The following is a 13,915-nucleotide window of genomic DNA, read 5'->3' as shown; positions in this document are numbered from 1 at the left end:
ACATGCGTCAGGCTGCAGGGGTACCATACCGCAGTGGTCCGTTCGTGCACGGTGCACATGTGATGGATGGGGCACGCGTGACGACTGTTGACGGTGCACGTCAGAGGGCGCATGAAAGTGAGAGCATCCTTGGTCACATAGTAGCAGCAGGCCTGATATAGCTGCAACAGCACACACTAGCTGCACTGCTCTTTCTTACTTTCTACTTTTAGTGACGTTGTAGCATTGTGATGTGGTCAGCACGTTTGCTTTACAGCTCTGGTTTGAGTTTGGTGGCGATTGCATGTTCTACTTTAGCATGAGTTGGGGTTTAACTCCCTCATTCCAAAAATATCCATATTAGCCTCACTGAAGATTCTAAATTGTCAGTACATGAGTATTATTGTTTCTATTCTTGACCTGTGATTGACTGGCGACCAGTTCATGCTATAGCTCGTTACTCTTCTGAAAAAGTCAGTTTAGATTGGTTGAAGATTAAAAATCGCTCAAAGGTGTGAAAGCTAGTCTTTTGTTCATCAGTGTGTGCCCTCTGTTTGGCTCTGATACAGTCCAGTGTACCCCACTTCTCACCCAAAGTCAGCTGACATATGCTCAAATTATTTTTTTCAACAATGACATTACAAAAGGCGGCACTGGTTGGCACGTCCGCCTCACGGTGCAAAGGTCATGAGTTTGAATCCAGGCCCCAGCCTTCCCGTGTGGAGTTTTCATGATCTCCCCTTGCATGCGTGGGTTTTCTTCGGGCACTCCAGTTTCCTTCTACATTCCAAAAAAAAACATCCATAGTTGGATAATTGATCACTCTGAATCTACTTTACAGTAGGTGAGATTGTAAGTGTGAAGTGTTTGTCTATGTGTGTCGTGCGATTGGCTGGCAAGTAGTTCAGGGTATAGTTTGCCTACTGACTGAAGTCAGCTGGGATGGTCTCCAGTACATCCGTGAACCTCATGAGCATAAAATGGTTCAAACGATGGATATATGGATGGATGGATGACATTACAAAGGAGTACCAGTACTGTATTAGGAAAAGAAAAATTCAACGCAGGAAGGCTACAATAAAGTCACAAACTTCGGAACTCCAACGGAGACATGCTAACCACTAATCCACCAAGTTGGACGAAGTCGTTATATTACATGATATACAGTACAATGGACTTGAGTGCAAAAATTACCCAATAACACTATGACTTGATTAGCACCTTGCCCTAGTGGTTAAAATATCTTCCTGACATGTATGAGTTTCAGGGTTAAATTATACTTCTTCGTGACTATGAGACGTAAATATTGTCATTCACACCTTATGTTCAGGCCAATTTTTATTTTCCGCCTCTGTGCGTATCCAGGAGTCCAAGATATGTAAATATTCTCATCCATCCCAAATTGGTTTTATGTCATAATATGAGCTCTAAATTAAATTCAGGTATTGTGGGGTAAGTTATGAGTCAATCTTGAGCCTCAGAGCTACAAAATAGCACTACAAAGAGGGACTAGGTTCCTATGGTTAGGGTGACAGCTTTGATGAGGACTCGGATCAAAAAGGGGGAACACGCCTGCAAGGAACAATGTGACTTGATTAACACTGGCATCTGTCTCACTCTTTCTTACATGAATACTTTTTGTGTGTGGTAAGATGTCATTTGTGTCTCCTTGTCCAAGTTTATTTTTGTCTGCTCAAGACAGTATTGCTGTATATTTGTGTTGGACACGACACACTGAAAAAGAGGTGCCTTGCTCGAGGGCAACTCAAATGTACCCAGGAAGCAGGCTAGCATCTTTTCAACAATTAGTTGCCATTTTTACATTTGTCCCCAGTGGAATTTGAACTTTAACCCTCCGTCACCAAAACCTAAGTCCTTAAAGATGAACATTTCCTCTTATTTATTATGAATATATTTTTGTATTTCTCTGTTGAGGTCTTTGTTCTCGTTAGATGTTAAAAACACATCCAATAGTGAGCATGTTACGCAATGTGTGTATTACAGTAAATATTGTGTGTTCGTGTGTGTGTGTGTGTGCTTGGTAGGGTGGTGGTGGCGTCATGGCGAATGCTTCGCCGGACCTGGACAACGCCGATGCCCAGCGCCAGCTCAACAACAACAACCGGCCCATCAGTTCGGCATTTTGGGAAACAGAGTGCACCAGCGCCAAGTTGTTTGAGTGCTCCCGCATCAAAGCCCTCGCCGGTAATGGGAATTATTCAACCAAGGCTGGGTGATATGGCCTTAAAATAAAAAAATTCAAAAAGCTAATGACAATGACATTAGTCAAAACGAGGTTTGCTTAATTTCTCCTGATCCCAAAACTGCATTGAAAGTGTTTTTTTAATGGCATCAACTTGTACTAACTTTAAAATAAATATACAGTATGGAATATACTGTATATATATTTTTTCTTTGCAAATAAATGAAATAGTTCCTCTTTGGAAAAATGCCACTGACTTAGCTTTTATGAACTAGCACCTCACAACCATCTTGAGAGTGAAAGCCGTGCACATCAATGGGTAAACACTGAATTAAATAATTAAGAAAAATAATCAACAAAACAATATCTAAAAATAATTTTTGAAAGGCCACAAAATTAAAGTAATTTTAAAATAGAACATACAAAACCATTTTTAAAAGTAATGCAATTTAAAAAAAACGTTTTTTTTAATCACTTACGTTTTCTGGATAGGAATTGGAATAATTCAAAAAGTCTTTTAAGATCATTTTAATTAATCATTTCAATTGATCAATTTCCCAGCCCAATGTAACATTGTACTCTTGCCTACACTGAGTCCTCCTTCTTGTCCCAATACGTTTTGTCTAAATCCCCACAGAGGAGCGAGATGCCGTCCAGAAGAAGACGTTCACAAAATGGGTTAACTCCCACCTGGCCCGAGTGTCCTGCCGCATCTCAGACCTCTACAATGACCTGCGCGACGGCTACATGCTCACACGGCTGCTCGAGGTTCTCAGCGGGGAGCTGCTGGTGAGAGCCCGGATTTGTCATGCTAATATGGTTGCTAACACATGACAAGAGAGAAAAGCCGAATGAGTGATCATAAAATTAGCAATGTGACCTTTCCCAAAAATGACAATGTGTCAAAATGTTCTAACCAGTCAACCATCGTGCCCGTTATTTATTTTTTTGTTGGCCCCTACAGCCGAGGCCGACACGAGGCCGCATGCGCATCCACTCTTTGGAAAACGTGGACAAAGCCCTCCAGTTCCTTAAGGAGCAGAGGGTCCACCTGGAGAATGTGGGCTCACATGACATTGTGGACGGCAACCACCGCCTCACACTGGGCCTCATCTGGACCATCATCCTCCGCTTCCAGGTACCAAGCAAAAACTCAACGTGCTGCAGGCCCGATGCTGACTATGCTAGCATGGTCACAGTAAGTTAGAAATGCTAACAAGTTAGAAACTTGAATATGGTAGGTAAAGCACTTAGGTAGATTTATCGTCATGATACATCCTACCGTGTAAATGGCCATTGTTTTAAAAGCCTAGTGGGATTTAAATGCTAACATGCTAAGAGCTTGTGTAAGATAACATAAGATAAGAAAACCTTTATTAGTCTCACAATGGAGAAATTCCCAATTTACAGCAGCAAAAATAATGAAAAGGAGAAGTAGAAGAACAAAAATTACCTCAGTGTAACAGAAGTGACCTTTTTTTTTCTTTGTTATTATCCTTGTGAGACTACTGTTTTATTATTTACATCACATTATTACACTGAAAAGGTAATAAATGGGAAGAGAGAAACATTAGAACGTTGTCATATTTCGGAAGGACTTCAAAGAAAGCTACCATTAGGAGGCAGAATTTACATTCGGGCTGAAAAAAATATTGTCATTGTGATAATGGCACATGCAAAAGAAAAATTACAATGATTTCATATGAATTTGTATACTCTAATCCTACTTTGAATATCATATCGTCGGTCTCTTAAAATAATGACCTACTGCAAGTTTTGACAAAATGTATTTCATCCCTCCATTTTCTTATCCGCTTATCTTCATGAGCGTCGCGGGTGTACTGAAGCCTATCCCAGCTGTCTTTGGGCATTAGGCGGGGGACACCCTGAATTGGTTGACAGCCAATTCCAGGGCACACAGAGACAAACAACCATTCGCACTGACAATCACATCTAGGGACAATTTAGAGTATTCGATCCACCCACACAGGCACAAGGAGAACATGAAAACTCTACACAGGAAGGCCAGAACTCTGTGAGGCCGACGTGCTAACCCGGTCAACCACCATAACGCCCTCTCGCCACATTATGAAGCCTAATAAGATGTGCATGGTCGCTATAACTGAATGTAAGAGCAGACTCGCTGTTAGTGTTGTTAGAGAGAATACTGCAGCTTTAGAGAGGCTCCATCTGCAGTTAAGTAAACTGAAATTGCTTTTTATTCTTTGATTTTTATGTTGAGCTTTGATATATGACCACCGCTACTGTGGAGACTTTAGTGGTAACCTCCCCCCCAAAAAACACAGATGCAGACAGACACAACCCCCACACCCACAATGCATTTATGGTGACTGGCCATGTGGTGCCCCCAGGCTGAGATGCAATAAGGGGCTCAAAACTGCCCCACCCAAAATGAATGAAATGAGCTGGCCTTGCAGCCACCCAATCACTTGCGTGGTATTTTATGAATGTCAATCATAGCTGCAGGGGTCATTCCAGGCCTCACACAATGGAAGGAGTCATAAACACACACACACAATGGAAGGAGTCATAAACACAGACACACACAGACACACGTATCATAGTTTTTTTCATAATTTTTTTTTCACATTTGTGGCTTTCTTTATAAGGAACGGTTCCTTCTCGCACTTCTTGTTTCTGCCTTAAAAACAGCAGAGAGAGTGTGGCAGTACTCTGATGAAGAAAAGAAAGATTAAGGAGAAGAGGTGGTGGAGGTGGAGGGAGTAACTGGGAAATGTATTTATAACCGAATACAGTGAATAGAAGTCCACTTGCAAGCATATCAAGTACCTGCCAACCCATCAAGTGGGAAATGAAGCAACCAGCACGCGCACAATTTTTTCTTTACACAATCTTTCCAAGAGTCTCTCAAAGTTATCCGTCCTCCGTGTCCTACAGGGAGGGTTGTAAATCATCATCATTGTTGTGTTTGTACAGATCCAAGTGATCAAAATTGCCACAGCTGACAACAGAGAGACACGCTCGGCCAAGGACGCTCTGCTGCTCTGGTGTCAGATGAAGACTGCCGGGTGAGGGGGAAGTCCACATCAGAGGAAACACAATTCAAATGTTTTTATTTATTTATTGATTGATATATATACACGCACAGATTTTTTATTTATTCTTTTTTTTTTCTTTGTAGGTACCCTGAAGTGAACATCCAGAACTTCACCAGCTGCTGGAGGGATGGCCTGGCCTTCAATGCACTCATACACAGGCACAGGTTGACATGACTTTCTCTGTGGTTTTATTTTTGCACCTTACTATGTGTCTCCTCTTGTACTATATATGAGCTATGGGTGTACAATATTGACAGATCGACCAAAAATCAAATTTTTTGCCTTCTTGTGTTGAGAAGTAAGGTCAGTTCTCAAGGTGGCATTATGCTGAGATGCCGTCTTTTTATTGTATTATTTTTATTGAACTGCTGCCAGCCAATTGCAGCGCAAACATAGGCAAATAACCATTCACATTCACAATCACACCTCGGGACAATTTAGAGTGTTCAATGAACAATATGAAAGGAAACCAGAGTACCCAGAGAAAACCCACCCAGGCACGGGGGGAAATGCAAACTCCACGCAGGAAGGCTGCAGCCCAGAATCTAGCCCCCGACCTCTGCACTGTGAGGCAGACCTGCTAACCAGTTGAACACCGTGCTGTCCATTCTCCATAATAGTCCTTTTTATTTTTGTTTTCAACTCCTCTTTCACTTGACCTAATAGATGCCTCCCACCGCTCCCCATCTTGGATTGAGTGGGAATATATTACATCCAGTTAGGGATGCAGGTTTAACCGTCTTTTAATATTGAGGTGTGTCTGAAGATTGTCCTGCTTTCTTACTGCAGACCGGATCTGATTGAGTTTCACAAGTTGACCAGGTCCAACGCCACTCACAACTTGCAGCGGGCCTTCAACGTCGCTGAGCAGAACCTGGGCCTCACCAAGCTGCTGGACCCTGAGGGTGAACTGGACCTCCCTCTCATCATTCATTCACTTAAAAGAGTTCTATAAAGAATTCACATTGCTTCATGTGCAGATGTGAACACGGAGAACCCCGATGAAAAGTCCATCATCACCTACGTGGTCTCCTACTACCACTACTTCTCCAAGATGAAAGCTCTTATAGTGGAGGGCAAGAGAGTCGGCAAGGTAACAAGCGGTTTATTCCCTCCCTTCTCCAAACGTGTTTTGATTCAACCGGTTATAATGCGCATCAGGTCCTGGACAACTGCATCGAGGCCGAGAAGCTGGTGGGCCGGTATGAGGCACTGGCGTCAGACCTGCTGGACTGGATTGAGAAGACCATTGCTGTCATTGGCAACCAGAAGTTTGCCAACTCACTGACCGGCGTTCAGCAGCAGCTGCAGGCCTTCACCACCTACTGCACCGTCGAGAAGCCAATCAAGTGAGTTGAATGGTTTCCATTTACACAGTTTACTTCTTTAAATGGGGCACATTAATTAAAAATGACATTTTAACAGCTCTGTGTGGAGTTTGCATGTTCTCCCCGTGTCCGATTTGAATCTCCAATGCCATGTAAAGACAATGGCGTATTGGCTATAGAGATTCAGTTTATGATTTGAAAACAGGAATAAACGCCTGTGGTGGTTGTCCGAAAACCTCCCTCATAGCATCAAAAATGATGTCCCATGTCAAGATGACTTTTCCTAACTGCAGGTTTCAGGAAAAGGGGAACCTCGAGGTACTTCTCTTCACCATTCAAAGCAAACTAAGAGCTAACAACCAGAAAGCCTACATGCCTCATGAGGGAAAGCTCATCTCCGACATCAACAAGGTGGTCTTACGAGATATTACCCTTTTGAAGTTTATTTATCGGTTAGCCTTACGTAGCTTCTTTCCAGGCGTGGGAACGTCTAGAGAAGGCGGAGCATGAGAGGGGTGTGGCCCTGCGTAAGGAGCTGATTCGCCAGGAGAAGCTGGAGCTGCTGGCTCAGCGTTTCGACCACAAGACCACCATGAGACAAGCGTGGCTCAACGAGAATCAGAGACTCGTGTCGCAGGTACTGTAAAAAACAACACCCACGCACCCGAGGCTTCTTGATGTTAAATCCATGATCCACGTTTCAAAAAATTACCTTTTATGTATTAAATGTAAACATTTTCTTACAAAAAAAACCAAAAACAAAAACACAGAGTTAAAATAAGAAACACTTACAGTACATCAGACACCTTCCCAAGCCATGCAGAGCTGCAACATAAGGATGAAAGAGACACTTGCAGGTTCCCGACCCCTTGTCTAGAAGTTAAAAGAAGATTCATCCCTGTATGACTGTCCATTAAAAAGTTATTCCCAACTGTAATCATCCATGAATAGCTGAAGCAGCTGAAAATCTTTGTTGGGACATTTCCCTTTGTCATATAAGAAAGCTCACTCATAAAAATGTCAAGGTAGCACTGGATGACTTTCAGTTCAACAATCATTTCTATCTGTAATGATCCGTGAATGTCCGAAACACCCGAAATCACAGGTTGGATATTTCCCGATATCCGAGAAGGATCCAGGTGAATGTGGAAGTCAAATTCAGTCCTGCATGATTTTCTGTTAAATAAGTTTTTACCAACTGGGACAATTTGGGAATATCCAAGACAGACTAAATGACAATATACAGTACCTGTACAAGGAAACAAGTGGCACCACTGGAAAGCTCACCCCTAAAAATATGAAGTGTTGATGTTGCATTTAGCTATGTAGGACTTTTTGGGGTAGAAGTTCAACAGGTCCACAATTATCCTCAAGTTCTTCTCCGCCCCCTCTAGGACAACTTTGGCTATGATCTCCCTGCGGTTGAGGCGGCCATGAAGAAGCACGAGGCCATCGAGGCGGATATTGCCTCGTATGAGGAGCGAATTGGTGTGGTGGTGGAGCTGGCCACCGAGATGGAGGTGGAGAGCTACTACGACATCCGCCGCATCTTGGCCCGCAAAGAGAATATCCTGGGACAGTGGAGTCTGCTGAAGGAGCTGCTGGCGGGAAGGCGAACCCGGCTGGAGAAGAATCTGGCCCTGCAGAAGACCTTCCAAGACATGGTCTACATGATCGATTGGATGGAGGACACACAGGTAGCCGAGTTTTAGAATGGGACTGGCCAAACATTTGTGCATCGGAGCCATGTCTGACTTTTAAAATGGACATATGGTCCATCGGTCATTTGTAGAGGAGGTTAAAAAAATTAAATCTGAATAATATAAAACCTAATCACTTTTCTTAGCTTAATAACGAATCCTAACTTTTTTAATTTGACCTATAAAAGCTCACGTGATACGGATTTTACCATGCACTGTAAATTATAGCTATCATGTTTTAGAAACAAATTCCATCTGTTGCTGAACCTAACCCTTAATTCATAAATATTCCAAAATATATGACTATAATACATGTAATATTATTATTTTACAATGTATTATGATGATGAAAATTGGTTATTTAAAATGTACTATAAATAATTTTTGTATTATTTGTAGATTCATTTGATAATTTTTCAATAGATTTATTAACTGATTTAATGAGATACATTTATGTATTGCAAAATACAAAAAATATTTATAGTACATTTTAAATAACCAATTTTAGAAAAAACAGCTAAATTAATGCTACTACTATGGTGGGTGTCTTGACAATGTGAAATGCTCGGTGAGCTAGAAAAAGGAAACACAACGTTTGTGGCCCATGGGCCGTATTTTGCCCACTTGGTAGTCAAGAACCTTCAAAATCCATCCATCCACCGGACGTGAGAAAATGTGTACCCATTTCCCGCCTAGGCCCAACTGTTGTCCAAGGACTTTGGGAAGCATCTTCTGGAGGTGGACGACCTGCTGCAGAAGCACAGCCTGCAGGAAGCCGACATTGGGGTGCAGGTTGAGAGGGTGGAGACACTCAATGCTGCTGCACTCAAATTTACCACCATCGAGGGTACACACACATTAGTTCACCCACAAAGAGGGTAGCAACCACAAAATGATGATCCCGCATCCTAGTGAGCGACATGATTGACTGCTTTGTTGTTGCCGTCTCCAAAGGTTACCAGCCATGCGACCCGCAAGTAATCTGTAACCGGGTCAATCACGTGTCATCCTGCCTAGAGGAGCTGAAGGAGTTGGCAGCCAAGCGACGCTCTGAGTTGGAGGAGTCCAGGCAGCTCTGGGCCTTTTTCCAGGTTTGAGACGGAAGCTTGACCTCTATACAGAAATGCGAACATGCTATCCACATGTCCTCCAAACAGGTACTGGAAGAGTCTGAGGTGTGGATTCGGGAAAAGAGTTCCATCCTGGGGGCTCAGGGCTATGGGAAAGACCTCAGCAGTGTGCTCAAGTTACTTCAGAAACACAAGACCCTCGCCGGAGAACTAATGGCCCACCGAGCCTTGCTGGAGGTGTGTGTTTCTTTGTTTGCGTGCACGTGCTGTCCTGCATGTGAGTTGGTGTCCCAATGCCTCTGTCAGGGAGTAGCAGTATAAGGATAGACATTTTCAAATTTGAAAGCTGAACTTGACACCCTAACGCTGGCTGTAAACACTAAATCAGGGGTGTCCAAACTTTTTGCCAAGGGGGCCAGATTTTATGTGGTAAAATGTCGGGGGGCCGACCTTGGCTGACATTCTTTACATTGAACAACAATATTGTTCAACAAATTTTAGTGAGCCAGTCTGTTTCACATTTCCATTTTTATTTTAATTTCAACAATCTTAAGAATTTCTTTTGGTTCATTTGAAACATGTATAGCACATGCAACTGCTTATTCACTTGACTTTTTCTTAAACAGAAGTCTCCTGAGTGCAAATTGATTGATTTGAAACATAAAATGTATCACCATGACTTTTCAATAGTCACAAAACCTTTGACTCGAACAACAGGGAAATGAACAAGCAATACACATAACCACAACTGCAAGGATAATTTGAAATATGACATATCAGTCAATATAAACACGGAGTGATGTCTTGTTAACTCGTGAGTGATGCCCTCTAGTGTCTAAATGCTATTACTCATTTAGTGAATGCTATTACTCATTTAGCCACTAGAGGGAAGCAGTACTCTATGAAACATCACTCACCAGTCTACGAGACCTCAGTCAATGCAACACGTGTTCCATTGCGCCCAACCTGCGGGCCAGACGGCGCTGATTTTATGACAGGGGCCGAGGGCCGGATGAAATTCGACCGCGGGCCGTACTTGGCCCGCGGGCCGGACTTTGGACATGCCTGCACTAAATTGACCAAGCTTTTGAAACCTTAAACCTGGGCTTCAAACAGTAGACAGTAGTAGTAGTAGATTGAAATCCTGACCCTGTTTTGACTGACTTGACATTCATTTAACATTAACCCACGCTTGAAACCTTAGCCCTTGTTTGAAACATTCACTAATTGCAGTACAGCTTATTGACTATAGGGGTTGGGTGAGTATTGATACCAGGTATCGGTATCAGGACAATACAGGCCTTATTTTGTGAATACTGCCGATACCAGCCACCAATACTTATCGAGAAAAAAAAAATCTGACGTCAAGTACAGTAAGTCTTCGGCAGTCATTGGCGCTATACTGCAGCAATTTGACATATTGAGGAATCACAATTTATTGTCATTGTGTTATATGAAATTTTATAGATAAAGACGGGTATCAGTACTTTGTAAGAATGAATAATAAAGTGGTTATCAATCACCCCTAATCCCCATAAACCCAAAACTCAATGACTCGGTGTGATAATGTGGTACCATCTCCAGACGACCATCGAGCGCGGTCAGCAGATTCTGAATGAGAAGAGCTTGGGCACAGCGGGCATTCATGAGCGCATCCTGGACGTGACGGATGAGTGGACGCGGCTAGAAGAGCAGGCAGCACAACGCCTCGCCCACCTACAGGAAGCGCTCAACTTCTTCCAGTTCTCGACCGAGACTGACGACCTGGTGGTGTGGCTGCAGGACTCGTACCGTCTGGTCTCCAGTGAGGACTTCGGTCATGATGAGTACTCCACATGCTCGCTACTCAAGAAGCACCGAAGTGTCAGCGAGGACATTGACAAACATCGGCTGCATGTGGTGGCGCTGCGCAAGCACTTGCCGTTGCTGCCGCTGCGCTACAGAGAACAAGAGGTAGGCGCTGCTTTCATATAAGCGAACACATAATTTAGCACGCATTATGTGGGATCTCAGAAAATAAAAACGGTTGTGGACCACAAGTTTTAGCTTCAAGCATTAGCTCTAACTTTCGCTTCTAACATTAGCGCTACCATTTAATGTTACTTTCCACCACTGTGTATTTATTTTAAAAATTTGCGTATTTCTGGAAAAATATTATACATTAATAAAAATTATCCAATTGTGATTTTTGTTTTCCCTTTATATTACAATTGTGATTTATTAGCTATTTTTTTCAAGGTCCTCTTCCCATGTATTTTACAAGCAATACATTAATATGTATTACAGTAAATAATATCAAATTGATAATCTACACTAGTTTTAATGTTTTTTTCTTATAGGTTTAGCCAATGTGAAATATAGGCAACTGAAGAATGAATTAAGATTGACGACATTTTATTCATCGACTTCAATTACAGTTGTGAACTTACTAGCCACTCTGACTTACTGTGGTTTACGCATTTAAGATGACAACCTTTCAAAATTCAACCAAACAAGTGTAAATATTCATCAGGGACTCACAACTCTACTCATAAGCAGGCTTCTTCATGTCAACTTTTCATTTTTCATGAAACAATGGTATCTGGACTTCACTTTGTAAGCATTGAACTTACCTAGACAATAGAAATAAATCAGCATAATATACATGCGTTTAATGAAATGGATTTGTATGTTGTTCCATGGCTGTGGTGGCTTCTCCATGCGGTTTTGTGTAGGACGTGCAGGTTCGGGTAGTGGAAGTGGAACAACTGTACACGGAGGTGGTAGAGGTGGCCGTCCTCCGCCAGCAATGGCTCCATGACGCCCTGGCTGTCTATCGCATGTTCAGCGAAGTCAATGCTTGCGAGCTCTGGATAGATGAAAAAGAGCAATGGCTCAACAAAATGGAGATCCCTGAGAACCTGGACGATGTGGAGGTGGTGGCGCACAGGTAGGGCACTGCCGAAGGGAATGTGTTTCCTGACAAACCCGACAGAAGCAAAACCAAAAAAAGCAACAGAGAACAAGAGCAGAATAAGACGATCTATAACTATGGTATCATTACATAGGAACTGTAATGTTACATGGAAAGTGGCATGTTATATAGGATGTTTTTTTTTTGGGTCGCAGGTTCGAGTCCCTGGACCAGGAGATGAATAGCCTAATGGGGAGGATCTTGGATGTCAACCATATAGTCCAGCAGCTTCTGGATGGGGGACATCCATCTTCCACAGAGGTCAGAGGCTGTCAGGACCACCTCAACTCCAGGTATTGACAGAAAAGCTACTTCAATGTTCAACATAGAACCACACGGGTTGGGGGGAAATGAGGAGCATGATGGAGGCACGGTGTAGATGATCTTGAGTAGGCTAGTTATGCGGAGTTCAATGACAGTTCACGGTGGAAAATCTTGAATGTGATGGGCATGGGATGGGGAGCAAAAGCAGAATGAATTTCTGGGGGTGGTCTGAAGATCAGGAAACGGAGGAGGATAAGGAGAGAGATGGAGATGTAATCCAGAAGATCTTGATTGGTGATGCAGATGACAAAAGGAATGGGGATGGGAGAGGGATGTGGTGGCCTCACATCATGCATTCACACTCACTGTCTCTCACGCACACACACACACACACACGCACTCGCACACACACTCTGACACACACCATATGATCTGTTTAACATGTTTGTTCCTTGGCAGATGGAACAGCATCGTGGGTCTGGTGGAGCAGAAGAAGAACCAGCTGGACAGCATGCAGCGTCTTCAGAACTACCTACTGGAGTGTAGCGAGATCAAGTCTCAGATCCAGGAGAAGCGCAAGGCCATCGACGCGACACAGTACGCCGGCAGCGATCTGGGCGGCGTCCTGGCTCTGCAGCGCCGCCTCTCCACGATGGAGGGGGCGCTGTCTGTGCTGGAGCCCAAGCTGATGCATTTACAGGTGAGGCACGACAGGTGGAAAAATATGGAGGGAGGTTGAGGAAATGGGAGCTGTCGCTCTTGTCTTTAAGCAAAGTTGTTGGCTATTTGGGAAAAAGTAATATCATTCATAAAAACTAATAATATTTCCATCAAATTTGTGTATTTCTGACAAATTAGGATGTTTTTTAAAAATTCATTTATTTCTTAAAATTGTTTATATTTCTGGAAAAGTCGTGTATATTTCTTCAAATATTTTATATTTAAAAAAGTTATCTATATCAGAAAAAAAATGTTAGCTCCAGTATATCAGAAAACCTTAAATATGTCTGAAACAAAGTCATACATTCCTTTGCTGGGAAAAAGTTACAAGTTTGAGAGAAAGTCACTTTTATGGAAATATTTTTATATTGATTTTTTTTTTATCTTTTCAATTTGGGTGTCATTCATACATGAATTTTCATAATTCACAGGCGAAGAGTAGGAGTCAATTTTATTTCTAAAATATATATATTTTTTAATCTCTAATCATTTTCAAAAGGTTTTTCTATTATCAACAGTCAATTATTTCTGAAAAGGTCTTACGTTTAGAAAAATAAGTAGTACTGTATACTATACTATACAAAGTTTTACATTTAAAAAAAAGTCTATTTCTGTATA

General features: G+C 42.4%; 1 protein-coding gene across 5 annotated transcripts in view; it reads left to right on the top strand.

Moving 5' to 3' along the window:
* Window positions 1–13,915, top strand: part of LOC127608758 (spectrin beta chain, non-erythrocytic 4-like) — a 37,268-nt gene that overhangs the window by 763 nt on the left and 22,590 nt on the right. For all 5 annotated transcript variants that reach the window (XR_007964327.1, XM_052078088.1, XM_052078087.1 and 2 more), the window contains exons 2-19: window positions 2,025–2,184; window positions 2,820–2,971; window positions 3,147–3,320; window positions 5,141–5,232; window positions 5,346–5,426; window positions 6,052–6,167; window positions 6,243–6,355; window positions 6,424–6,611; window positions 6,884–7,001; window positions 7,069–7,227; window positions 7,985–8,287; window positions 8,987–9,137; window positions 9,245–9,381; window positions 9,448–9,597; window positions 10,945–11,313; window positions 12,075–12,289; window positions 12,469–12,606; window positions 13,037–13,277. Coding sequence is in view for 4 of the 5 variants with exons in the window: in XM_052078088.1 (XP_051934048.1) it covers window positions 2,040–2,184; window positions 2,820–2,971; window positions 3,147–3,320; window positions 5,141–5,232; window positions 5,346–5,426; window positions 6,052–6,167; window positions 6,243–6,355; window positions 6,424–6,611; window positions 6,884–7,001; window positions 7,069–7,227; window positions 7,985–8,287; window positions 8,987–9,137; window positions 9,245–9,381; window positions 9,448–9,597; window positions 10,945–11,313; window positions 12,075–12,289; window positions 12,469–12,606; window positions 13,037–13,277 (3,042 nt within the window). In the remaining variant the exon portion in view is untranslated. The remainder of the gene's footprint in view (window positions 1–2,024; window positions 2,185–2,819; window positions 2,972–3,146; window positions 3,321–5,140; window positions 5,233–5,345; window positions 5,427–6,051; window positions 6,168–6,242; window positions 6,356–6,423; window positions 6,612–6,883; window positions 7,002–7,068; window positions 7,228–7,984; window positions 8,288–8,986; window positions 9,138–9,244; window positions 9,382–9,447; window positions 9,598–10,944; window positions 11,314–12,074; window positions 12,290–12,468; window positions 12,607–13,036; window positions 13,278–13,915) is intronic.

The sequence above is a fragment of the Hippocampus zosterae genome, chromosome 10, assembly GCF_025434085.1.
Source record: "Hippocampus zosterae strain Florida chromosome 10, ASM2543408v3, whole genome shotgun sequence".
Classification (NCBI taxonomy): Eukaryota; Metazoa; Chordata; class Actinopteri; order Syngnathiformes; family Syngnathidae; genus Hippocampus; species Hippocampus zosterae.
Note: the sequence above shows the minus strand (reverse complement) of the source record. Positions and strands in the feature narration are given on the sequence as shown.